We start from the raw sequence: 27,019 nt of genomic DNA on the forward strand, positions 1-27,019 counted from the left end.
GGTACTTCCTCCCACCTCCCCCTCAGCCATGAAAAACCAAGAAAAACCCCGCGATCGAGTCCCGCACACGCCCAAACTCCCGTCGTTATCTCTACTCCTAATGGAGCAGTTGGTAGCCTCGTACGGTTTATTTTCGTCCCACCACTTTCAACTATTTTATTTCGCTGGTTTTTTTTCGTCCCTCCCCCACCCCACCGGTTTAGCTTCGCGTCACCCTCTCACACAACGAACAAAATCTTAACGGATCATAACTTTCCATGCCGGTGCAAGTTATTTTTAGTAATGTCTTTATGTGAAAGAATCAATCACGATCAATCTCTAAATATCAAATCTAAATTAATTAACTTACCTTAAATTGCTCAATCACATTAATTAGGAAAAAAAATAACCGATTTTAAGAAAATACCTACTCTTAATGGAGGGTATTACATACCAAACATAGGTACGTCATTAGCTCGCTTCCTTCCCTTCCCTTCCCTTCATCCCTCAGTCCCATGCTCGTGGCGCTGAAGTGGCATCGACAGGCGATGGCGGCGAGGACAGCACGTGGCAGCCCCTGAAGCACGAACACGACTGCACCTCTGGTCTGCCGTCTCCCAAGATATGGGTGAGTTCTCGTGATGCCCACCCTAAACTCTCATGTCCTACAAATTCCTCAACCTCTACCATCTCGATTTCGTCCATGCTCTGATCCAAATGACGATGCAGCTCCGATCGATTGACAATGGAGGTTTTCCATCCTTCCTCTCAGCACCCACTCCTGGAGGAACGACACGCCATGCCGATCGAACCCGGTTGAGATCACTCACCAAGATTGCTATTCCGAAGTTTTTTGTCAAAAAGTGAAGAGTGGGACGGGATCTGCACTTTTGTTAATATAACATATACTTGTGCAGGTGCAGGTTTTGTTTTAAAAATCCAATTTGTTTATCCTTTTGTCGCTGAAATTGCTTACTAATAATGTCATTGGTTTTATTTCTTCTAGATGTTGTATATTCTTGGATTGAAGGGACTGTCTGACAAGGTGAAAGAGCTAATAGTTTTAGTTTTACACCAATGCAAATTTGTCTTGCTTCGGTGTTAAACATGACCTATGAGGGACACTTGCATTGCTGCTGCTTCATCCTAGCCAGCCGTCTCAGCTTCTGAGAATATAAAGTGAGACAAACAGGTACTTCTTTGGTGATTTGATTATATATTAAGCTGGACAAATGTACATTGCATCTTCTACAACAACAGATCCTCTTGTTGGGATTATATATTAAGTGCTAATACATGTGCACTGTTATTGTTGCTATTGCTAATTGATTTTATCAAGTGCTAATAGAGGCTCACTAGACTGCGATGCCAGATGTGGCATCACTTTTCATGCTCTGGCCCAGTTTTGCATTGGCTTCCTTGCTATCTTTTATTTGGAAGAGATGGAAACAAGGGGCAACAAAATAAGGAACTAAAAGTATTAAAGGAATGCCTTGGAAACTTATTTTGCGTGAAAATCGGGTTTCAATTTTCAGCACACTATATGTACAAATGTATGCTTACTAAGACAACATCCTTCTTGTGCTGATGGCATGCATGCCATGTTCTCGTGTATTATTAGCTTTGCCGAAGTTTCAATGATGAAAGGATTGTTTCAACAAATACGCAGGAGGAAGATGCTAGGACCCCTGCTCACTAGAGAAGAACAAAAGTACTAAGGTACCGTATTTCTTTTCTAATGCATGTGTTCTTTTAATATGGTAAAAGCATCAAGCATCAGATATCATATAGCAATAAAAAGGGAGAATTACAAATGAATACTTGAATGAAAATTGCAGTCAAGTTATTTGCACTGCAGTTTACCTAATGGAGCACTTGGTAGCCTGGTACAGTTTATTTTTGTCTGGTTTTTTTCATCCCACCTCCACCCCCTAGCCAGCCCCACCCCTCGATCTCCTCCAAGTTCCTTAAATTATGCTATTTTAATCTAACTTCCTTAAATTATGCAAATCAATCGATTCCTTTTATTGGTTCAATTTGTCTTAGGAAACAAATAACAGATTTTCAGGAAACAAATAATACATTTTAATCTAACTTTCCTAACTTATGCAAATCAATCGATTCCTTTTATTGGTTCAATTTGTCTTACAAACAAATAACAGATTTTCAGGAAACAAATAATACATTTTAAACTAACTTCCTTAAATTATGCAAATCAATCGATTTCTTTTATTGGTTCAATTTGTCTTAGGAAACAAATAACAGATTTTCAGGAAACAAATATTACATTTTAATCTAACTTTCCTAACTTATCTAAATCAATCGATTCCTTTTATTGGTTCAATTTGTCTTAGTAAACAAATAACAGATTTTCAGAAAACAAATAATACATTTTAATCTAACTTCCTTAAATTATGCAAATCAATTGATTCCTTTTATTGGTTCAATTTGTCTTAGGAAACAAATAACAGATTTTTAGGAAACAAATAATACATTTTAATCTAACTTTCCTAACTTATTAGTGAAATTTGTTTTAGGAAACAAATAACAGACACGTCACAACTTTCCTCCCAATAAATAGTTTCTTAACATTTGCAAACTTTCCTAATCAGACACGTCACAAACGGGCAGGTACTGATATCATGTTATCAAACAATAAAACCCCATTTGCATAGAAATCAGTTCAAAAATCCTAACTTTCCTAAATTTTTACCTTTCCTTGATAACAACAAACATTTTCTATGTTTTCCATCGATATTAGCATTTTTTTGAACTGAGATCTCCGGGTTATGATTTTTTTTGTGATTCTTTCCAATTGTGACCTCTCCTTCCACTCCGGCTCCTTGTCGGATAAACACCTCCACCATAGCCAGGTGACATCGCCCCAGACATCCTGCCTCTCCACACTTTCTCCGCCACCTCCTTCTCGTACTCCATTAACAATCCCTCCGCCACATTTGTCCACGGCGGTGTCGAGGGCATGGTGCAGCAGCGTCCCAGCGGTAGAGCAGCGCATAGCAGCAGGAAGCAACACGTAGTAGGCGAGGCTGAGGGGGCGGCCGGCAGAAGATGGCCATGACTGGAGGCGGCGCGAGGCAGGGGGGCAGCAGACGGGGCGAGCGCAGCCAGCGAGAGTGTGGCGCGTGACCAGGGTGTGTGTCGCGCGGGGCACAGTGGTGCGGTGGCTGCGGCAAGCGCGACGGCAGCGGCGGGCGCGACCGACGCGGTGTAGCGGGCGTGGGCATGGAGAGGGAGTGGCCCCGCGGGTGCGGAAGAAGAGCGGCAGGCTCGGGCATGGGCGTGCATAGGTTCGGGCATGTGCCACGGGGTCAATCCGAGGAGCTCGGTGGCTACCCCTGCAATGGCCATGGCGGATGGCGGTTCTCGGCCAAGGCGAAATACCTAACGAGAGCAAACGAGAGGGGAGACAAGGGAAAGGCAAGAGGAGATCATGGCGGTGTCCATGGCGCCCTAGGGGAAGACATGGGAGCTCGGGGCGGCACGGATCGAACGGCAATGTCGCGGTGGCCCAAGGTTGAGGAAGACGGCAGCGAAGTCAATGCAGGGGTGCTGGACTTGATCTTGTTGGCGCAGACGAAGTAGCGAAGGCATTCGGAGCTCCTCGACAAGCTCCAAGCCCGCAGGGAGGGCAGTGGCCATGTGGACGGGGTCGGTCATGGTGGACGTGGCGTCTGACTTCGTCCAGATCGACGGGATCGAGCGAGCGAGGAGGAGAAGTGGATTTGGGAGGGGGCGTCAAGGAGGAGTGAGGCCATGGGGTAGGGAAGGCAGGGTGTCACCCTTATCCATTCTCCTTCGATGCCAGCGAGGTGGTCGGGCGGGAGCCCGTCTCAGTAGTGACGCGGCTCGGGGAACAGGAGAAGACGACCGCGCGGGGACTGGACCGCTGAGCCGGTTCGGTGGCAAGGCCCGGGGGGCAGGGCGAATCCCCTTTTACATCGTCCTTTTGGTTTTTCAATGTATTCTAATCTGTTTCTCCTTTTTAACACCGTTTTCTATTTATTCTTATCAACTAAATGATCTCTACTCCTAATGTCTTAGTTGGTAGTCTCCGTTTCGGGTTTATTTTCGTCCCACCTCCCGAGTGAGGGAGAGGGGGAGAGAGAGTGAGGAAGAGAGAGGGAGAGGATGTGTGTGTGTGAGAGAGAATTTGATGGTAAAAAAGGTCGTCGATGTCACTTAATATGTATGAGAATATTCAATGTAATATTAACATAATTGATATTGAACTTTTAAAGTTAATGTGGCCCCGTTGCAACGCACGGGCGTTCTTCTAGTTAACCATAAAGTGGCACTTTTCCCAATTCAAGACAAGATTAGTTTCTTCACATCTCTGCAAAACTCGAGCAAGATTGCTCAAGCAATCATCAAAAGAGGAACCATAGACGGAAAAGTCGTCCATGAAAACCTCACAAATCTTTTCGCAAAAGTAAGAGAATATAGCCATCATACATCTTTGAAAGGTAGCAGGTGCATTACATAAACCGAAAGGCATACGTCTATAAGCAAAAGTACCAAAAGGGCATGTAAAAGTAGTCTTTGATTGATCCTTAGCTGACACAGGTATTTGAGATAAACCAGGATAACCATCTAGAAAGCAATAATGTGTATGTTTGCATAATCTTTCTAGCATTTGATCAATAAAAGGTAAGGGGTAATGATCTTTCTTAGTAGCTTTATTTAACTTATGGAAATCAATTACCATCCTATAACCTGTGATAATTGTTTGCGGAATCAATTCATCTTTATCATTAGGGACAACAGTAATACCTCCCTTCTTAGGGACACAATGGACAGGACTTACCCACTGACTATCAGCAACAGGATAAATTATACGTGCCTCCAGAAGCTTGAGTATTTCCTTTCTTACCACTTCTTTCATTTTAGGATTCAAACGTCGTTGAGGATCACAAACTGGTTTGGCATCAGCTTCCAAATTTATTTTATGTTGACATAGAGTGGGACTGATGCCCTTAAGATCATCCAGAGTATATCCAATAGTGGCACGGTGCTTCTTCAGAGTTTTCAATAATCTTTCTTCTTCATGCTCTGAAAGGTTAGCACTAATAATAACAGGATATATTTTCTTTTCATCAAGATAAGCATATTTAAGATTATCAGGCAATGGTTTAAGCTCAAACACGGGATCACCCTTGGGTGGAGGAGGATCCCCTAGGAAAATATCGGTATCCATAAAAGATTTAACACAATCAAACTTAGGTGTCATACCTGACTCCTTACCTTCGTCGAGGTCCCAATCTTCAGAGTTGCATTTAATTCTATCCAATAAATTCCATCTGAATTCAATAGTCTTCATCATAAAAGAGCCAGCACAATAAGTATCGAGCATGGTGCGATTGTTATCAGAAAGCCGAGCATAAAAACTTTGCATAATCACTTCTCTTGCGAGCTCATGATTGGGGCATGAATATAACATTGATTTAAGCCTCCCCTAAGCTTGAGCGATGCTTTCTCCTTCGCGAGGCCAACAATTATGTATATAATTGCGATCACAATGAACAAGATGCATAGGGTAATACTTTTAATGAAATTCTAATTTCAATCTTTTATAGTTCCATGATCTCATATCATCACATAGTCTATACCATGTCAATGTGTCTCCCTTTAAAGATAAAGGGAAATCCTTCTTCTTAACAACATCATCGGGTATACCTGCAAGCTTAAATAGTCCACAAACATCATCCACATAGTGTAGATGTTCATCAGGATGCTTTGTTCTATCTCTTGTAAAAGTGTTAGCTAGCAGTTTTTCCATCAAACCCGAAGGAATCTCAAAAGGAGTTTCATTTTCAATAGGTTCAGTAGGTTGAGTAGGTTGAGGAGCAACTCTTTGCTCTACTGGACGGGGTGAAGATACCCCGAACAAGTCGCCTGATCTACTCGAGGTTGAGGGTGATTTCGTCTCGGATCTGATGACCCACAAGTATAGGGGATCTATCGTAGTCCTTTCTATAAGTAAGAGTGTCGAACCCAACGAGGAGCAGAAGGAAATGATAAGCGGTTTTCAGCAAGGTATTCTCTGCAAGTACTGTAATAAGTGGTAACAAATAGTTTTGTGATAAGATAAATTGTAATGAGCAACAAGTAACAAAAGTAAATAAAGTGCAGCAAGGTGGCCCAATCCTTTTTGTAGCAAAGGACAAGCCTGGACAAACTCTTATAATAGGAAATGCACTCCCGAGGACACATAGGAATATCGTCAAGCTAGTTTTCATCACGTTCATATGATTCGCGTTCGGTACTTTGATAATTTGATATGTGGGTTGACCGGTGCTTGGGTACTGCCCTTACTTGGACAAGCATCCCACTTATGATTAACCTCTATTGCAAGCATCCGCAACTACAACAAAAGTATTAAGGTAAACCTAACCATAGCACACTACGAGGGAAAAGGCTAGCAGCAGCGCGGGTTTTAGGTGTATCAGTAGCGCGGGGAGGGGTGCTACTAATAAGGCACTACAGCTAACACATAGCAGTAGCGCGTGGTCACCGGCGCTACTGCTACACAAGTGTAGCAGCAGCGCGGTTATTGGAAGCTCGCTACTGCTAGTAGCTCTAGCGCGCTTTGCGACGACGCGCTACTGCTATCGCGGCGCTGCTGCTAACTTTTATACACTCGCTACTGCTAATTTAATAGGTTTTTTGTTTTTTTTGGGCATATTTGTTTTGTATTTGAACATGCTTTATAGAAGAATATTTAGCACATAGAAATTTCATCATGATACACATACAAATGCCTGCAAGACCACAAATGTAATCATAGCATATACATACAAATAGTATCATCATAATCATCATCCAACACAAAGTGGTCTCTCGTCATCATCTCGAAAATAGTGATACAAGTCCTCGATTACTTGCAAATACATCATCATCCATCTAAACAATGGTATACGCGAGAAGAGCTATCACTTTGAGTACATGATTTCGTATCCCTCTCTCGCATTAGCGTGAACCTAAACTAACTACTGCTTGTCGCTCGGAAACCGGAAACCAGTAACACCTGGGCCTGACACTCCGGCCACTCGTCGTATATATACTCCTGGCGTAGCACTTCTTCGCCATCGATGATCTATGCACCTGCATCGTCACATGAGTCGATGATATGCAACATATATAGTTGAGCAACAGAAAGAGACAGACTTGACAAAAATAGAAACAACATATCATAAGCATAAATAACAAAGTTCATCGTACCCAAAATGCCCTAACTAGAGTGATCTTCGCTAGTCGAGGAGGAGGACAGTTTAATTACATCACAAATAAAGTTTCACTACGCATAACTCAAAGTTTTGTCATACAGAAAGTATGGACTAAACAGACACATTGTCATATATCGACAATCACTCCAACATGTCGTGCCATCCATCGATGTCAGGCAGATAGTCCCCGAGCTTAGTGAAAGGCTTCATGTCGAGACGTTGAGAGGCTATCCATGTTCGGACATCTTCCCGCGACATTTGTCCTTCTTCGTAGAACATCCCTGTTTTTCCGATGACCTCCTTCACGATGATTTGGGCAAGTTCGCGTTGGATGTGATAGAACTCAGCTCGAAGTCAATGATCCTCGATATCTCCTACGTCCTTTGCCCATTGCATAATATGGGCATCGCCGGATCTAGGTGACATGCGAAAGTTCTAGTGATCCCGTCTGTACTCCAGCATGTGGTGTAGGACATAGAATCCACCATTAAGAGAATCACTCAGTTGCTGGATGCAGCAGTAAGTCGGTCTTATGGGTGAAGGCGACCCTGCTGCCCCTTTTCTTCTTGTCCCTGACCTCTCCACCCCTTTCTTGGTAGTAAAACATAGCACTGTCGAGAACATCCTTGATGTGGGTGTAATCCTTTTTGTGAATGTTCTTCGGCGAGTCCAAGTAAAGAGGGTGGGAGAATTGGGGGTATAGGATGCTGAGGACGATGCGCCCGCCGCTGCGCAAAATAAGTACACCTCAGATTACTTAGCCTCCACCGTGCAAATGAATGATTGAAATCGAAGGAAGGATAGCAGCGTGGATGACTTACACGGGATGATAAGGCACAAGAATCGCCCCCTTGTCCTTATTGGCGAGCATGAAATTGACGATGTATTCCCTCGCGTATACACGGTGCTCTGCGCAGACTCCCAATAAGCCCTCGTGCATGTAGTACGGGTCAGCGACACATATATGAGATATCTGCTCAACCCTGATGATGTAGTTCATGTGCAAGGCATAAAGGCGGACAAACGTAAAATCCAGCTTCTTCACGTGAAACATGTCGAATATGTAATCGAATCGGAGGAAGAACTTATCCGCGGGGAAGCTGTCGATGTACGACCTTTGCCGCGGAACTTTAACCACGTAGAGTGGGTATCCTGGATCTGTCGAGGCAATGAGGCCTTTCTCTACCCGCATCACATCGTCATGAAGTCTCCTTAGATCGCCGAATCTGGCCTGTAGCGCTGTTGCAGGTAGGATTGGTTGACCGGGGATATGCCATTTATCCGCATCGGGGATATCTATACGGTCCTGAAGCCAAGGCTGCTGAGGCGGCTAGATCATAGAATCAGCTTTTTTGCCTTTCCTCGCTCTCTTCCTAGACTTCTTTACTACCGGAAGGTCGTCCATAATACGTTGAGATGGCAATTCAGGCACCGACTCATGATGCTCAAACCCTGAGGAGGCGCCAGTATAGACATACTGTTCAGCGCCACCGTCGTCCTCATCCTCATCCATGGCGATGTCATCAACAACTAATGGAGCCTCCTCCTTACCCCGTCCGCTATCACCCAACCCGAGACCCGACGCTAATTGGGTAGGTGGGGTGTTGATGTTCATACCTTGCTGAGGCTGCGTGCTCGTGGGTGTGCTCCCGACCGCCTCCAGATGAAGCAGACTCTTTGGCCACAACAGGACCCACCCATTGTAACAATCACCAAGCCACCGTGGTGTCTCCTCGTCATCCACCAGTAGTGTTGGAGGAGGCAAATCCTCGTGGCCCGGTTCGACACTGGCCACGGAAACCTTGAAGACGTTTGGGGGGAGCGGACGGCTGTGGAACAATGGTTCCTTAGGCTTCATTATTGTCGCCTTCCCCACGTCCACCTTCTAGTCGCCGATGGTGTACAATATGGTGCACGGGGTTTCATCGGCCTGCAAAGAAAAGTCTGCGATGTGAGACATCCGAAAGGCAACGAAGACGGGAGATTATACATTTATATTGAAGGGGGCCGGTGTGACAGATACCGTGAGGGCGTCGAGCTCAGCCAAAGACGAAGCACCACCGAGCACGTCCGGTGCGGGAGCCAGTGCGGGAGCCGGTGCGGGAGCAGGTGCTCCCAAGAAGTCAGCAAGGGGAAAGTCCTCTGCCTTTTTTTTTGGATTTTGCCTTGTCAAGTGATAACGCCCGTCACCAAGGAAGTAGAAAAATCTGCAACCACCTGTTTTGCGGCAGCTACCGCTGTTGCGACTGTCTGAGATGATTTCTTCTCAACCGCAATCTCAACCTTCTTGTCGATGTTTTCTTCAGTTAACCTCCGTCTTTCCTTTCTCTCCTCCGTGGTCTCACGGTAGTACTTCTTCCACGTGGCGCCGTCTCTGACACCGTGCACGCGTCCATACGACGGGCGAGTATCCACCGGTTGTTGTTTCAATATGTTCAACGCCCGGTAGAATGGAGTGTTCCACTTGGGCCTCGCCAATGCCTCAGACGGCGAGTCGCTTTCGGCCGCAATCCGGTGCTGCTCTCTCTGCAAAAGGCACAAGGAACATTTACAAATATGACTAATGTGTGCAGTCGAATTGATCAGAAACTAAAATTACCAGCACTCTCATGAACTCCGTAATGACCGGTGTTGTCTCGTAAACCTTCTGCACTGGGTCCCAATGGTGCAGGGACCTTAGGACGTCACGCTCCTGCGGGACGGTGAAATCCGCCAAGGGGTCTGGGATGCCCAGACTCGTGGCTTCCGCGTCCTCCTTGGCCCATTTGGACCTCTTTCCGCCGTAACCACGGCTTCCGAGGTGGTGGCTCCCAAAGTTCCTCTCTTGAAGCCCCTTCATGTACTCAGACATGTTTTTGGCAGCTTCGGCCTCGCAAGCCTCCTTGAATATTTGAAACTGGTCTTCCGTGATTGTTAGATTATCCTTTACAATCTCGGAGTAGGGTTCCTTCTTGTCGATGATCCTTGCCTTCAGTCGAGTTTTCCAGGCGGCCAACGCGTCGCTAAACTTGGTCATGGCGTGTTTGTTTATCTTCTTCATTGCCGGGTCCTTGTCTGGATCTTCATAATCCTTCTCATTCCGGCCCGGGAACAAGAATATCTGGTGAAACTTCTTTAGGAGGGAGCTCCTCGTATTTTCTATCTTCTGTAGTTTCTCATCGTTGATGGTGGCGGTTGTCCATATGATGCTGCCTATTTTATTGCCGCAGCACGAGCGAGCTTCCTCGGGCGCCTTTGGCTCAAAAATGACGTCGTCCACCTCCGTGACCACCAGGCTAGTAGTCCTGAGTTTGTTAGGAAGCTGTTGCCTCTTTGCTTTCGGTTCTACGCCGGCTCCGCTCCCCGAGGCAGCACTAGTCTCAGTCTCAGCGCCGGTCCCGATGCCGGTCTGAGTCTCAGCGCCGGTCTCAGTCTCAGCACCGGTCTGCGTGTCGGTCTCAGTCCCCGATGCCACCGGTGGGCCCAGCAACAACAAAGGTTGATCGTCGGTAAGGCTAAAAAATCCGTCTGCCGCCCGGTAGGCATTGACACAATCACCAGAACGCTGTCCTTCATCGTTGCTAGCCATGTTTCCTATGATTAAATCTAGTCAATTAATTCTAGACCGAATAAAATGAATAATGACATAAAAAGGCCTATTGTTTTGCAGGAATGTTGACTCCTTCCTGGTGCGGCAAATCCCGGGCACTCGATATGTCCTAGTTTGTAGCACAAGTCATGCCGAAATTCACGGAAAATTTCGACATGACCATTGCTAAAAATTGGACAAATCGAGAACCTGAAATTTTCTGGAACAGAAATGAATCAACATTCCGGCAAAACATAGGCCACTTAGCATCATTCCCTGGAAACAACAAAGCCACTTGCGCACAATCGAACCACTTCAATGAAAAGATATAACATGACCACTTCAATGAAAAGATATAATCAACAATAAAAGTCTAGGAAGGGATCATCTTTAAAATAAAATTTGCCTAAATTCTTTTCCTTCACTAAACACTTCTCTGCCTAGGACAAAACCCAAATTATGTTGATCTAGCTATTCCTCTCTCTCACACAAACACACATTATTATCTCTAACCCTTCTCTGCCTAGGACATAACCCAATTAAATTGCAAAGGAACTCCATTTCTCTAACCCTTCTGACCTAATGCTCTAAAATAACATTTTCCTCTAACCTAGCCAACCTACTTAACCTAGCTTGTTAATCCAACGAACCTAATTAACCTACCTATTTAACCTAGTTAGTTAATCTAGTTTACCTACATAATTAACCTAATTAAACAAGTTAACGCAGCTAGTTCTGTGTCAAAGCCCTAAATAAATTTTTGCACTAATTAACCTAGATAATTAACCTAATTAAACTAGTTAACCTGACTAGTTCTCTGTCAAAGCCCTAACTAATTTTTGCACTAACCTAGATAATTATCCTAATTAAACTAGTTAACCTAACTACTTCTCTGTCAAAGCCCTAACTAAATTTTTGCCCTAACCTAGATAATTAAGCTAATTAAACTAGCTAACCTATGAATGAGAGAGAGATGAGGGGTGGGGGCTTACAGAGGATGGCTCCGGTGGTGGCGAGGGAGGCAGTGGTGGCGAGGGAGGCAATGCTGGCGAGCGAGGCAGGGGCGTCTCCAGTGACGGCGAGGGAGGCAGTTGTGGCGAGGGAGGATCTGGTGGCATCGACGGCGACTCCGGTGGCGTTGATGAGGCCGCGCGGCTCTGTGGCGTTGGGGGCGGCTTCGGTGGCGTCGACGGTGCCCGGCTCTGGTGGCGTCGGCGTCGGCAGGAGACGGCAGCGAAGTGGGGCGACGGCGAATCGGGGAGATGGCGGCGGGGTGGGTCGAGGGATTTGGGGGAGAAGTGGTGGCCGGGGGGAAACGGTTTTTTGGTTAAGTCAAATTTAGCGGTAGCGAGTTTCGCAAAACGCGCTATAGCTAAGATAGCTACAACGGTTTTCACAAAACGCGCTACTATTATAGCTATGTAATTTTCTTCCATTTTTTATTTTCTTTTCTGTTTCTATAGCGGGGGTCTAGGACATGCGTTGCAGCTATGTTAGCTATAGCGCCTCTTACAAACACACGCTACTGCTATGCCTTCCTCCGTTTTTTCGCTTTTTCAATTATTATGCTTTACATTTTATTTTTTCCTTTCTCCTTTTTATATTTCTTTCATTTTGATTTACTTTTCTATTTGTTTTTCATCTTATTTTATTTCCATTAGTAGTAGCGCTCTTCGTCGGAAACGCGCTACTACTTATACCCTAGTGGTAGCGCGCTTCTTCCAAGCCCGCTACTGCTATGCGTATCCTATCATTCTACCAACGGGAATATTAGTAGTAGCGCTTTTGGCACTACACGCGCTACTGCTAAGGGTGTATCTGTAGCGCGGTTTTTCCTCAATCGCTACTGCTATCTAGCACTAGCGCTCTTTTTTGACCCGCGTTGTTGCTAAATTTCTGTGTATAGGCTTTTCCCTAGTAGTATGAAACATATGGATCCAAATCAGCCCCTTACGAAGCAACGCATAAACTAGGGTTTAAGCTTCTGTCACTCTAGCAACCCATCATCTACTTATTACTTCCCAATGCCTTCCTCTGGGACAAATAATGGTGAAGTGTTATGTAGTCGACGTTCACATAACACCACTAGAGGCTAGACAACATACATCTTATCAAAATATCGAACGAATACCAAATTCACATAACTACTAATAGCAAGACTTCTCCCTTGTCCTCAGGAACAAACATAATTACTCACAAAGCATATTCATGTTCATAATCAGAGGGGTAATAATATGCATAAAGGATCTGAACATATGATCTTCCACCAAATAAACCAACTAGCATCAACTATAAGGAGTAATCAACACTACTAGCAACCTACTAACATCAATCCCGGACTTGGAGACAAGAATTGGATACAAGAGATGAACTAGGGTTGGGAGATGAGATGGTGCTGGTGAAGATGTTGATGGAGATTGCCCTCTCCCGATGAGAGGAGCGTTGGTGATGACGATGGTGATGATTTCCCCCTCCCGGAGGGAAGTGTCCCCGGCAGAACAGCTCTGCAGGAGCCCTAGATTGGTTCCGCCAAGGTTCCGCCTCGTGGCGGCGGAGTCTCGTCCTGAAAGGTTGCTGCTTATTTTTTTTCTCATCGAAAGACTTCATATAGGAGAAGATGGGCGTCGGAGAGACACCAGGGGGCCCACGAGGTAGGGGGCGCGACCAGGGGGGCGCCGCCCACCCTCGTGAGCAGGGTGTGGGCCCCCTAGCCTTCATCTTTGGCGACAATTTTTCTTTATTTATTTGAAGGTATTCCGTGGAGTTTCAGGACTTTTGGAGTTGCGTAGAATAGGCCTCCAATATTTGCTCCTTTTCCAGCCCAGAATTCCAGCTGCCGGCATTCTCCCTCTTCATGTAAACCTTGTAAAATAAGAGAGAATAGCCATAAGTATTGTGACATAACGTGAAATTACAGCCCATAATGCAATAAATATTGATATAAAAGCATGATGCAAAATGGACGTATCAGGATCCCATCTGCCCGCGCCGACATGAGCCTGTCGAGGGCCGTGTTGTTGGCTTCGATCATCTTGCTCATCGACTTGAGAAGCGACTCACCATGAGTCCGGAGCTTGTTGTCCATGTTGCTGGTGAACTCATGGCGAAGTAGTTCGTAGACGGTGCGGCTGTCGGTGTTGAGCTCTTCCATGGCTTGGATCCATCACCGCTCGCTAAATCGCGTCGCGTAGTGGTGGGGCGGCAACTCCAGGGCGATGAGGCTCTGATTACCAGATGTGAGGATCTCTCTTGCGGTCAGTGGATCGAAGGAATTTTCATCGGATTCGAGCTAAGAATTTGAATTCAGATGAGGATTCCTCCCAACCACCCACACCTCTATCCGTTACAACCGAGCCACAGCCATAGCCGTCCAAATCCTAGCCAAAGTGAGATGATGGACTACTATAGCTATTTAACAGTACACCCGCTCAGCGGGCCCAGTTTGGGCTAGCAAGACACTGGGGAAGCCTTTTGGGCCGGTTGGACTTGGGCTTGGAACCAGTGGGACTGGTGCTTCGCTCTTTTCGGCACGCTCCTAATCAACTACAGGTCTTCTGTCCTCATCTTCAGGTTCAGGTGTTGCATCTTCAGAGTTAACAGGAACAGGGTTGCTGACAGTGAGCAACTAACAAATCTCTCTTGTGTAACTAGTGGTTCATGTCAGCTCAACCCTTGTATAAATGAAGATAAAGAAAATGGGAAGGGTTCTCTTTTTCCTTGAAACTAAGGAAGGGGTCCATTTACTTGATTTTCTATGCATGTGGTCATCTAGTGCTTGTTCATGCATGTTCATTAGAACATTTCTGACACCCGATTCACTTATTTTGGTTCTGCGTGCAGTGACTCTGAGTTCCATTAAGTTTACGCACAACATGCCCGGACTCAATGGCAGTCCTGGGTCCGCCACGCGAACATTGCAGATCTTCTCCATCAAGCTCGCAGAAATAGCCGGTGGCCTCAAGTGGCCATTGTCTGTGTATGGCATGGTTGCTGCCAGATACGTCGCGGATCACAACCGCAACCTTCTCTTCTCTCGTAATAGGAGCCAGGCCCAAGAACTGAAAGAAGATGTATGTATGCTACGACTATCTTTTGATTTTCTTTTGGAGACCTTGATTGCACACTTGTGTCCTCTTTTACTGATCAATGGGATGAAATTGATGATGCTTGCAGGGTAGAATTTTGCGCTTGATTGGCCCGTCCTGTGCAATTGTGTTTACGGACAGAGTTGACTTTGAAATCCAACTGAAAGTAAAAGGTATAGGTACGACCAAGTCACAAGATAAAGCATTGATCAGCTCTGCAGACTGTTACGAATGCGGATATGGACCTACTGTGTCAACCTTTTCTGTCAGTAATTGTTCCTGCACACTGGAGTTTTGTGTGCAAACAGTTACACGAACCTTTCAGGCCACTGTCCTTAATGTCCAGGTTGTCAAAGATGATGGGTCATGGCCTTTTCAATGCGGTGGCCGATTTTCCTGCTCCCCACTGTCGGGGAAGTTCGTTTTCGCTGATAGCAGAGTCACTCGCACTATCAACCCCTCATCTAGCCAAATTTTGCTGCTTGATTCAAAAGATGGAGCGTGGCTGAAAAAACGTTCTGGTGGTTACCTACATATGTGGAGGCAAGTTGTTTCAGTAGAAACTGAAGGACGATTAGACATTTTCATACAAGCCTACTCCAAAATCTGGCGATATCGCTTCACAAGGCCAGGTCCGTTTCATACCCAAATCTTGCGGCATGAGTCATGGTAAATGTGCTTTGGTGGCTCCGAGGTATCAATTACTATTGCTTGGTCCCTTGTTGCTACGGACAAGGGGGGAATCGCAGCACGGGGAAATTTGTTTGAATGCTAAAGCTAGGAGATTTGCGGCGGGGAACACTGAGAAGAGAGGACAACACCAACCAAACCTTTGCTTCCATATCCTTCCTGTTTGTTGAAGGAGCACTGCTATGCAGACGATGTTGTGCAGCCGATTTTTGCACCATCCTGCTAATTGAACCATGCATTCCTGGGGCCAAGTGGAGGCCGGCCGCTGGATCTAGCATCGCGCAATGTTCGGCTACTTAGTACCGGCTGCTCAGTAGTTTCATTGTTGAAGTGTCTCGGTAGTTTTGTACTTGATCTCCTATGTGAAGTGTCAAACCGTTTGTATGTATCTCCTATAACTTGTGCATCCAACTTCCTGTCTATTGTCTTTTAGGTTATGTTGTGTGGAGTATTCCTGTTTTGATTAACAAGAGGTCTTGTTTGTCCTATTTCCTGTTGTGTAAATGTTCTCTTTGCCGTTTTTGCTAGATTTTTATTCCGTAGAATTGCTAAATAAATGTCATACATGTAGTTTCTTTCTCCGGACCATTCATTCGTTTATGTACTGTTGGGCCAACATGCAAATACAACTCGAATACACGGCTTCTCGGTTGGCCCTAGGAAAAATTGGCCACTTCCTTAGGGCATCTTCAATACTGGGCTCTTATGTAGACGCTAATGGATAAAAAAATCTCGTCAAATAAAAAACCAACGGAGCGCTCCCTACCTCAACGTTGAGCGCTAACTATAGGCACTAATTAACTGAAAAACCAATTGCTACACAACATCGCCATTGAACTCGTACGTAAAGGGCTAAGCGCCAGGATTAATCGGGCCAACTGCTTATTGGATAGGATTCTGATCTTGGCGCCCAACATTGTAGATGCCCTTATGCTATCCCACGGTACCGGGTCTTGCTCAATCAACCTTGCATGTCTTCTCCATGAAGCTCGGAGAAATAGCCGGAGGCCTTGAGTGGCCCGAGACATGGTGGATCACAACTGCATCATTCTCTTCTCTTGCGATAGGAGCCAGACGACCCATGAACTCACACAACGGGTATGCATATATGCCGCATCTTAGCTAACGATAAAGCACTGATTAGTGACTGACACTTTTATAGGGGAGGATATGGCCCTGGTTTTTGTTGTGAGAATTGTTTATGCACAATAGAGTTTTGCTTGCAGTGGGGTAGAAAATTGGTCCATGCCACTATCTTGGGTGTCCTAGTTGTCAAATATGGGTCATGGTCTTTCGAATATGGTGGCCGAGTTGCTTGTTCCTCACTATCAGGAAAATTTGTGATCACTGATACTTGAGTTGCTCGTATGATTAATCCCCAGCCTACCCAAATTGTGTTTCTTGATTCAAGAGATGGAGCAATGCCGAGAAGCATTGATAGTTATCTACATTTGTAGAGGCAACTAGTTTCTGCACACATTGAAGGAACGTTGGACGTTCTCATACAAGCCTACTCAGAATCTGGTGATATCACTGCACAAGGCATGTTCGTTTCATGACTAAGTTCTGCCACATAAGCCAAGATAAATGTGCATTTGGTAACACTGAGGTGGTGATTGTTGTTGCTTGGTTCCTTATAACCACAGACAAGAGGGAAGTCACGGCACAACGAGGATTTGTTTGAAGCTGCTAGGTAGGAGATTGTGGTGTGACAAAGGGCATCATCGACCAAACCTTTGCTTACCATCAATCATGGTTGTTGAAGAGTCTTTAGTTTTTGTGTATGTAAATGACCAACTATACATGTATCTACTATAACTTATGCCATCAAGTTATTAGCTATTGCCTAATATGTTGAGAACCAACCTGTGGTTAGATCGTTAGAGGGACAGTGGTATTCCCAGCGCACCAGGGTTCAAGTCTTTCGAAGGTGCTCATAGGGGCAGGGTGTGCGTGTGTGCATTCATAGGGTGAATGTATGCACGTATGTATGACCGCCTACATCTGTACTATGTTAAAAAAATGCCTAATACTTATAAAAAATGCCTAATAGGTTATGTCGTCTGAATATTTGTTTATTATTCAAAGGTCTTGCTGTCTCTTTTCCTTTTGCATATATGTTACGTTATTGTTTTGCTATACTTTCATTATGTCGAATTGCTAAACATCATTGAGGTAATTTTTTCCAGTCTCTTCACTCGCTTTTTGTCGGTGAAATCAATATGAGGCAAACCACTCCGTGAAAGCTCCAGAGGATTTGGTATAATAAAATAGATTAAATGCATACGCATTGGATAGGGGCGCGTACACATTACATTACATAAGAGTGAAGGCAATCACCAGATTATGTAATATTTGGCTGGTAAGTCAGATTGACCCTCACGTACGTCAAAAGATAAGCCTTGATCTTAACATTCTCGTGGGAGTACAACAACAGCACACGCGGGCTATCCCTGGAACACTCTAGAATATACGATTCACACAGTACCATATATCCATACAATTTAACATTCGGAAGCATAATTTCTATTTTGTTGAACAATTGATCGTTTCATTTTGTTTTAGCTAAAACCAGATCTATGTGTATGATGTGCTAGATGATTCGATTTTTCCCCCGATTAAAACAAGATCTATGGGCACCGTATGCTGAGAAGGCGAGGTGCGAAGACATAACTCCTTTGCATTTTTCTTTGCGGGAAGAAATGCAACTTTATGAGCTTGATGATGCCACTTCACTGCCTCCAACTTGCTTCTTTTCCCTTTCTGGCATCTTGGTGTCAACGGGGGGTAAGTATGTTCTATTAGGTTGTGCATGTTTTTTTCTATGAGTACTTTTTTACAAGCTTTCTTCTTCGTTTGCTTCTTATCGAGCTTGCGACAACTTCTAAATTTTATCTAGTAGTACTCTATATTGTCGTGTATGGCTATCATATTATTTATGTGTGTGAGACTATGTTGGTTTGTTTAGTAAAACATGGTTGTACCACTTTGCTTATAGCTTGTTGCCATGTTTACATATTTATGTCTCGTCATGTCAGGGAGCTGGAGCTCTCCCGGGCTCTATTATGAGGGAGCCTAGAAACGAACGTGCAAATCTTTTCTTTCAACTAGAAAATAAAATAGACAATTCTGGATTGAACACCATTATCTTTTCCAAAAAGCAATTTTTTGTTTCAACTTAGGAAATTGATCTTTTTTGGAAAAAAGAGAAACCTAACAGAAACGCATACGCACACACACGTACACTCACTCCTATGAATATGCATATGCACTCATTACCTCAATGAGCATCTCCTAGAGGCTGAGCTGGTTGATCTTGAGGTTGACAAAACTGCCACTAACACATTATAGTTGATTATTTTTTGATAAAGGAAATATATTAATATCGCAAAGATATCAATTACACCCAGCCTCTGCACCAATAAAATGTCACAAATACATTCAAGACGCACACAACCTGAAAAGGAAATAAAAAAAATTAAGAAGGCCCCGTCACAATGATTAACTCCTCTCAGTAGCACCACACAAACCACCACCAAGGACAACACCCGAAAAAAAGAAGGTCTCCAAAAGCAACACATCCAAGAAGGGACAGTGCAGAAGCGTCGTAGTTGCCCGATCCAAGATCTAAGGTTTTCACCCTGGAAAAAGTCTGAGCTCTCAACACAATACCTTAAGGAAGGCAATTGCAAAGCACAACCAATAAAGATTAGACCTTAGGTTTTCAACCAGAAATTCAAGACTCGGCACTCGAGGAGCACCACCAAAAATGGAATCCGCCACTGATGCTCCTGAAAGTTATCAAACACCAGGCTGACAAGTACCATGTCCAGAGTGGACGGGAAGTCCGGCAAGCCAATTCCGAGCACCACCCTGTCAAGCATCGCCTCCAAGGCCCCCTTTGCCATTACTGGTCCTTCAATCTCAGCCACCATGACCTTCTCCATCGCTGTCTACATCATGGAAATCAAGATACTGACATGTCCCATGGTGTCAACAAACAACAGAGCTTCGCGTTGTGCCCTCATGAAGCCGCATAGGCTGATATGGACGTGCACGACCGGATTTTATCCGACCCAGATATCCAGGGGCGATTAGCGCCAATCCGTGAAGATTTGCGGCAGAAGTCCCAGAACACGTCGACACCCAGATCAAGAAGAACCGATCACGCAGACGTTGCCTTGCTGCGAAAAGAACACTAGGACCACCGCCTTCATTCGCAGGACCAGCAGCCCCCATGCCGCCAGTCAACTCTAGCCGGACTGGCCGTGGAGGAGAAGGTAGCATAGCGCATGGGTACAACACGTGACCGATGTAGCCGAAGGCACAACCAATCTCCCGCGCAGGACGGGTCCTGATTGGGCCCAAATCAGACTCACCGCCAAGATCCGCTGCCTGCCGGAGATCAAGGCTGCACCGGCTGCGCGCCACCGGCTCCTCGATCCGCTGCCTGCTAGAGATCACGGCCGCACCGGCTCCTCTTGCAGGTCCGTCAGATCCGCTGTCCGCCGGAGAGCCTCAGGCCACGGTCGCCATGGCTGCACCGCCCTGCAACTGTAACCACAGCCTGCGCCCCACCTCTCCCGTGATGCGCCGCCGCGGAGTGCCTCTCCTGCCCTCCGTCTTCGACAGGGTGGGCGGCGCCGCCGCCGCAGGCGAGGCAGCAGCAGCGGCCTGAGGGGAAGAGATCGAGGGGTTCTAGGGTTTGTCGAGGTGAGGGCCTCCAGAGCCGCTCGGGAGAGGAGCGACTCGGGAGGGGAAAACGGATATCTGAACGACTAGGGTCGATATTGACTAAGAGCAAGTATAATAGTCCTCACATTATAGTTGACTAGCAAAAGAGTCCGTGTGTTGCAACGGGAGAGAAAACATAACACACACTCTTAACTCAACAACCATCACTCAAGATCACAATAGGTCCATCTTCTTTATTTTTGCGAGGCATCCTATTTGTGTTGCCGCTTATCCTTCTTCTCACCGTCGCCGGTGATGGCCTCGGTGTTCACACAAAACAACAAAAAATGTGTGTTGAATATGGTTAATCCTAAGGCGTCTCTCTCTCCCTCTCTTCCTCTCTCTCCCCCTCTCTCTCTCTCGCTCGCTTTCTCTCACTCTTGCGATGAGAAATCTATTGTTTTCCCTCGCGATATTTTTTAGAGATACGCGCGTGTAGTTATCGATGTTTTTTTTCCTGTATATGGTTATAGTGGGGTATTTATTTGCAATCCGGATTGCCGCCGGTATGAAAAAAAAGATCTTGCGCTATAAATTATAAGTTTGCTTCCATAAAAATATTTTAAAAATATTTAACAGGTAAAATTAACATCATATTTAGACTCCACACATTTTTCTAATAAAATTTCATATATACTATGTTAAAATCGAAGTTACGGTTTAAAAGATACAGATAATTTAGAAAATCATTTGGTTTGACTCAAATATATTCCAAATAATATTTAAAAAAACTTCGTCTTCGACAGGGTGGGCGCCGCCGCCGCCGCAGGCGAGGCAGCAGCAGCGGCCTGAGGGGAAGAGATCGAGGGATTCTAGGGTTTGTCGAGGTGAGGGCCTCCAGAGCCGCTCGGGAGAGGAGCGACTCGGGAGGGGAAAACGGATATCTGAACGACTAGGGTCGATATTGACTAAGAGCAAGTATAATAGTCCTCATATTATAGTTGACTAGCAAAAAAGTCCGTGCGTTACAACGGAAAAAAATATCATAATGTTCAATCACGATGACCACATTTTATTCACGTCTCATCCCATGATTTCGAAAACTTGTTCACAAATGCATGAAAATGTTTCCTTTTTCTAAATTTATTCACAAATCAAAGCAATGTGCACATTTTCAAAATAATATTTTGGTTGTCAAAAAACTTGGTAATTCAAAGAATTATTCTGAATGTCAAGAAACATATTTTTAAAAACATACCATAATATTTCAATATACCCCGGCAGTTATTTTTTTAAAATTCACGCGGGTATACAGTCACAAACATTCAGAACCATTACTGTTTAACTACATACCTTCGATCATTCATGAACATTTTTATGAATTTGCGAATATTTAAAAAGAAATCGTGAAAATTATTTAATATTGGGATGGTTTTTAAGCATTTTCTTTAGAATCGTTGAACAATTCTAGAATAGAGGAACATTTTTTTTAAATTCATGAATATTTGCTGAATTAGCAAACATTTTATGAATCAGTAAACTCTATTGTAATTCACAAACTGTTTTGCTAATCCCGTTTTATAAGCTCACTGATTATTTCCCAAGGCTACTGATGGCAATCGTTTGAGAAAGTTTTTGATTCCATTGAAAGCTGAGACGTCTCTACTGGCCCATAAGGCCCAGCCGGACGACTGGTTTCTTGTTTAGAAAAAAAAATGACCTTGCTTGAATAATAGGTATAGATATAGAATCCCTTTCTTATTTATCCGAGCCATCTCTTTTAATATCGCTGTTTAATTGCCCATCTAAATTGCATTATCCCACATAGTACCGATTCCTCCTTGCCCCGTTTGTTTGATTGCCCACCATATTTATCCTTGAATGTTTTCTTCCTTTTTCAAGAATCCTTCCTTTCTTCATTACTTCCTTTCTGGGCCACCCACTCGTCATCCTCCGATCACCAATTTCCAAGCTGACTTATTAAGGTGATTGATGACAGGGGTAACTTGAACGCGTATATAAATTGATGGTTGTGCTTGTAAAAAGTCACGTAAAAACCGACATGACAAAACTGAAAAGATAGCCGAACATCTCTGAGCTTGACACCAACGTCCGTCACCTGCCTCCGGCACCACCGCAGCAGCCACCGAAGAAAAGAATGACGAATCACCTCCTCACCCGAGCTCGACGTGGCTCCATCGCTGATATGCAGCTTTACGGACCTCCAAGGTGGCTCAGCAAAAGTGAAACCCTTACCATTGAACGAATTAGACCGGCGCAACACCCCGGACACACCATCGAACTCCAGATCTGGCAGCCCACCACGACTAAAACGCCGAAGGAGGAAACCATATCTGCCATCCACCAACCACGAGCCCAGCACATGCTCCGTCTTCCAGATGTCGTCGATGCAGACCACAATCTGCATCCGCTCCTGAACTACCTCCCAAGCTCCGCGCCGACGCTGGAGCAAACGCCGTCGCAACGGCGGAGCCCGAGGACACAGGTCCACCACGAAGATGCCGCCGCCGCCACGCCATCCTTACTTGAACAGACTGGTTTTCAAATCCATCCCCAACCATAGGACCGATGGTCTCATTAAGGAAGGATCCGAAGCTTTATTCAGCGTTGTCATCGTCGCCGCCGAAGCAAAGACGATGAACAACCTAAAAACCTAGACTAGGAGAGAGTAAACACGATCCACACGTGTGGATCCGGCGACCCCCTCACCACCGACGACCGAGGTCGCCTGCGGAGGGGAGCCGCCAGAGAGCGGCGTTGGAAGATCGGCCTCCCCCTGGCGGCGGCTAGGGTTCCAGCCGCCAGGGACGAGAGGAAAACGATCTATTGTAACGTGTGGAAGGGGCACACGAACATATGCTATTAGTACCACCTCGTTTATATTACGATTTTGTCTATATGAATCGTATAAAAGCGTATTACGACTGGGCGGAAGCGTATTGTGACGGTGAACCTGACAAAGTCAATCCGTGCTACCATAAAACAATAGGTCTGTCAAATTGAAAATTAAGCCAGAGGTTGCCAAATACAACCAGGCTTGTCAAATAAATATGTTTTTTTCGCAAATATGCAAAGATTGCGTATCTTTTCATTGATAGATAGAAGGAGAATGAGTACAACCAAAGATACAACACATGACATACACAAGGAGGCATGCGCATGGTGCCCGGAGGAGAGAGAAGGGGTGCTCAGCCCAAACAGGAAGAAACACACAGCTAAACCCACCAAACCTAAGACTAGAGAAGCAGACTAAATGAGCACGATGTCAAACATCTCCAATTCCAACCCCGGAGACTCCGCGAGCGAGCAAGATAGCGCCTTCAAGAAGGGGAACGACGTCGCGACGCCGTCGCCATCCGATCCGACAAGCCGGACCCAGGGTTTCCCCTGATGCCCGAAGAGGGGCTCGGATAAAGGCCATGGCAGTGCCTCCAGGAAGGGAAACGACATCCGCGGGTGTCGCCGCTGCCAGCATCGGCAAGCCGAGCATGGCTTTCGCCTGGCCTGAGTCCGAGCAATCCCATATCTACCAGATCAGGATCCGAAGATGCCGGAGTTAACATGCCTGTCGACCGCTACCTCAGAAGGAGGGTGGGGCTGCACCTGCCGCCGACAAAAACACGAGCTTTGCAACCGATGGCATGGTGGATGGGGTTGGAGAGGCAGCGGGGCAGAGAGCCAACACGGGTGGTAGGGTGGCGGCCGGCGCCGCCGGCAAACCAGAGCCGGAAGGGGGCGCAACTCCGTGTTGCTGGAGGTGTAGCCACCAGGACCGGCAAACCGAAGATGCTGGAAGGGACGCAGCAACTTGTTGGCCAGGGCCGAGACCACGCCAGTGGAGACACCGGCAGACCAAGGACACTGGAGAACGCAGGTCCGTGGACGCCGGGACTGGAGCAGTGCCGACCAAGACCCACCGTGAAACTTCAGCCGCCTGCCAAAGGATGCCATGACCACACATACGCAAGTTGTTGCCGTAGCTCGGAGGAGGCGCCGTCAGGGACGGAGGGTGGCTTGCGCCGAGGCAAGACCGAGCCCCGGCCTGCCCGGCCACCTCACCCGAAGGCCTCACCCGTCCCAATCAGCAGCAGCAAGAGCTGCGCCCACGGGAGACAGGAGGCAGACGAGGGAAGGTCACCGCGGGCAAGGTCGGGCCGCCGCGCCGGAGTGGCAGGAGGGGGCCGCAGCAGCTGGACGGGGGGGAGAGCCCATGGGACGCCAGATCTGATCTGGGGCCATGGGAGGAAGAGGGCTCCAACGCGAGGTGGTGGTGGTAGAGCGAGGCTCCAGGGGACCCAGCCGGGGCAACACCACCGCGGGTGAGGAGCCGCCGTCGAGGAGCCGGCACCACATCATGCGGGGGGGGACGAGGGGAGGGGGGCTGGATCCAGCCGAATCGCCCCGTTGCCACCCTCCTGGGAGCCGGCGCGGGCTTCGCCGGCCGCTCCTCCGGTGGCGGCGAGGTGGGGAGCAAGGTGGGGAGGGGGCGGCGGCGCTCGATCTAGGGTTCCCCCACCGCCGCCAGGGAGGGCGACGCGGGGGACGCGGGAGCGAAATCCCAAATAAATATGTGAAATCAACTCGTAAACTCATGATACTTTTCAATCAAATACAAACAGTAGAATTATTTTAGCTGGGCTAACAGATGAACAAGATAGATAATAGAGAATAAGCTGATAGGCCATGCATTACAAATTTGATCAAAATTCCACAAATTTCATAGGCAATATATACAGCCGGTGGGAATAAATACTAATCGAAGTTGTACATCGGAATCACAACTGGAACCTACCTGTGTTTCAGTTCTGAAAATTGTAGCCTATGTATCATAAAACTGTTTTATTCTGCACAGGGGACCAAACCGTGTACCCCCATCCACCCCTTGTTCAAAGATTTTCTGCTCTTTAAGTCCTGGATAGCAAGAAAGAAGACTATTGGAGATGGTTGAGCTGATCTCATACTTGAAGCATGAATGCCAACTATCATGGCATCGTTTTATACATTAGAACAACTGGAAGAAAACACAAACGATTGTCCTATTCATAAATTTTCATAAATGCAGGATCAATAAAATCAAGTTTGCAGGAACCTTTTCAAAATGCAGTTTTTGATGTTCCATGTTATTTTCCAGGGTAGAAATCACCCGAGATGAACGACATACCAGATCAAAGAGGAGTGTTGCTGGCAAGTTCCTTTGACCTGCACGATCTAGATCATCAGCTCAATCCTGCTGATAATCCATGATGTGCTCTTGGGAAAGAGAAAACAAGAAGAGGGCCGCTGCACCTTGCCAAGTGGGAGGCTAGATGATCCACTGAGCCATCTGCTTTTTTCCTTCTCAACATCAAACTTGGGCTTCCATGTCTTCTCGAGGATATAGGTGGCTACCTTTTAATCATCGGCAAAAAGAATATTGCCATAAACGATGTCATCATGCATTGTCCAGATCTCAATTCCAATAGCAGCAATTGGATTAAAGTCAGGCTTGTCAAGCTCAAAGTACTCAGGGTTGGGGATATCTTGGGGCTTCCAGATTCCCTTGTAGCTGGGGTTGTCAATCAGGGGCGCATGCCACTTGCCTTTGTAGGAAGGATTCTGCTTCATCGGCCTCTTCCATTCACCACAACCAGGTGCCTCTTCACACTTGGGGAGTTGGGGTTGTCAATCTTCGGTGCTTCCCATTCGCCATCCTCCTCCTCATCCCACGACATAGGCAACCTCGGCGGCCTATAGCTCCACCTCGGCCACTGAGCGGAGGTAGAGGGAAGGACGAACACGTCAAGGAGCAGCAAGAAATCAAAATCAAAGCGGGCCAAATTGGCGGAGGGAGGATGGCGGGCGCAGATCTCGCGGCCCGGCGGCTCACCTTGTCTTGTGCGCCGGCCTTGGCCTCGTCCTCCGTCGCAGCCGCCTCGTCGTCCTCGGGGAAGGCGAGCGTGGTGTCCGGGCTGGCGACGCCCTTGCTACTATCGTCATCGGCCGCGGGCTTCTCGTACGGCGGCGCAGCCGGGGCCTTCCTCGGCCGGCGCCGGCCCCACAAGAGGATCTCCGCCCGCGCCTCCTGCTGCTGGCAGCGGCAGCGGTTGCTGGCCCGCACGATGGACAGCAGGTCCACAAGAGCTCGCCGAACTCCTCCTCCCATGCGCGTCCTCTCCCAGCCGCCGTGGCCGCCATGGATCTCGGCGAGCGAGCGAGGGCTTGGGTGGGCTTATGCGGGCGATGGGAGAGCAGGGGAGGAGGCGGAGGTTTGGTTGTTTTAACGAAATGTTTTTCAGATTAGCCACTTTAAAAAAGGAGTGCGGGTTTAATATCAGATACTATGGGGTCTCTTTTGTAAAAAGTGCGCGACGGTGAACCCGACAGATTCAATCCGTGCTTTATTATTAGGGAGAGATGGGCACACCATATCACTGGAACAATATAGCGGCAGAGAACCTGAAATAAATCCAAAAAATATACAAGCACATGTTCCAAATTTAGGACTTAAACCCGGACAAGTTGATTCCACCACAAAGAATCTAACCATCTAAGCTATGCTTAGTTTGCTAATATTTTTTGTCTTGCTTGGAGCCTCGATCATTTTTTCAATTTTTTGGATTGGAGTAAATGATGGGCATGGGCGAAGCCACATGCACACTTCATCGAAGCGTGAAAGACGCAGCTGCTTTACGAGTTTGGCCTCGCTCTTGATAAAGTTGTATTGACCTCGAAGCGTGAAAGACGCAGCCGCTTCATTAGAACATTTCTGACACCCGATT

The 27,019-nt window shown here is 46.4% G+C and overlaps 1 protein-coding gene and 1 pseudogene across 1 annotated transcript; one reads left to right on the top strand and one right to left on the bottom strand.

The window, feature by feature from the left end:
- Nucleotides 1–14,663: 14,663 nt before the first annotated feature.
- On the top strand, nucleotides 14,664–15,651 carry LOC123139575 (uncharacterized; annotated as a pseudogene).
- Nucleotides 15,652–24,945: 9,294 nt separating this feature from the next.
- LOC123134788 (calnexin homolog) lies at nucleotides 24,946–26,491 on the bottom strand. The gene is made up of 2 exons (XM_044553957.1): nucleotides 26,128–26,491; nucleotides 24,946–26,008 (listed from the first exon to the last, which is right to left on the bottom strand). Exons 1-2 carry the CDS (start codon nucleotides 26,401–26,403, stop codon nucleotides 25,862–25,864), a joined length of 423 nt encoding a protein of 140 aa, XP_044409892.1. The 5' UTR covers nucleotides 26,404–26,491; the 3' UTR covers nucleotides 24,946–25,861.
- Nucleotides 26,492–27,019: the final 528 nt, after the last annotated feature.

Source organism: Triticum aestivum, chromosome 6B (assembly GCF_018294505.1).
Source record: "Triticum aestivum cultivar Chinese Spring chromosome 6B, IWGSC CS RefSeq v2.1, whole genome shotgun sequence".
In the NCBI taxonomy this organism is placed as follows: Eukaryota; Viridiplantae; Streptophyta; class Magnoliopsida; order Poales; family Poaceae; genus Triticum; species Triticum aestivum.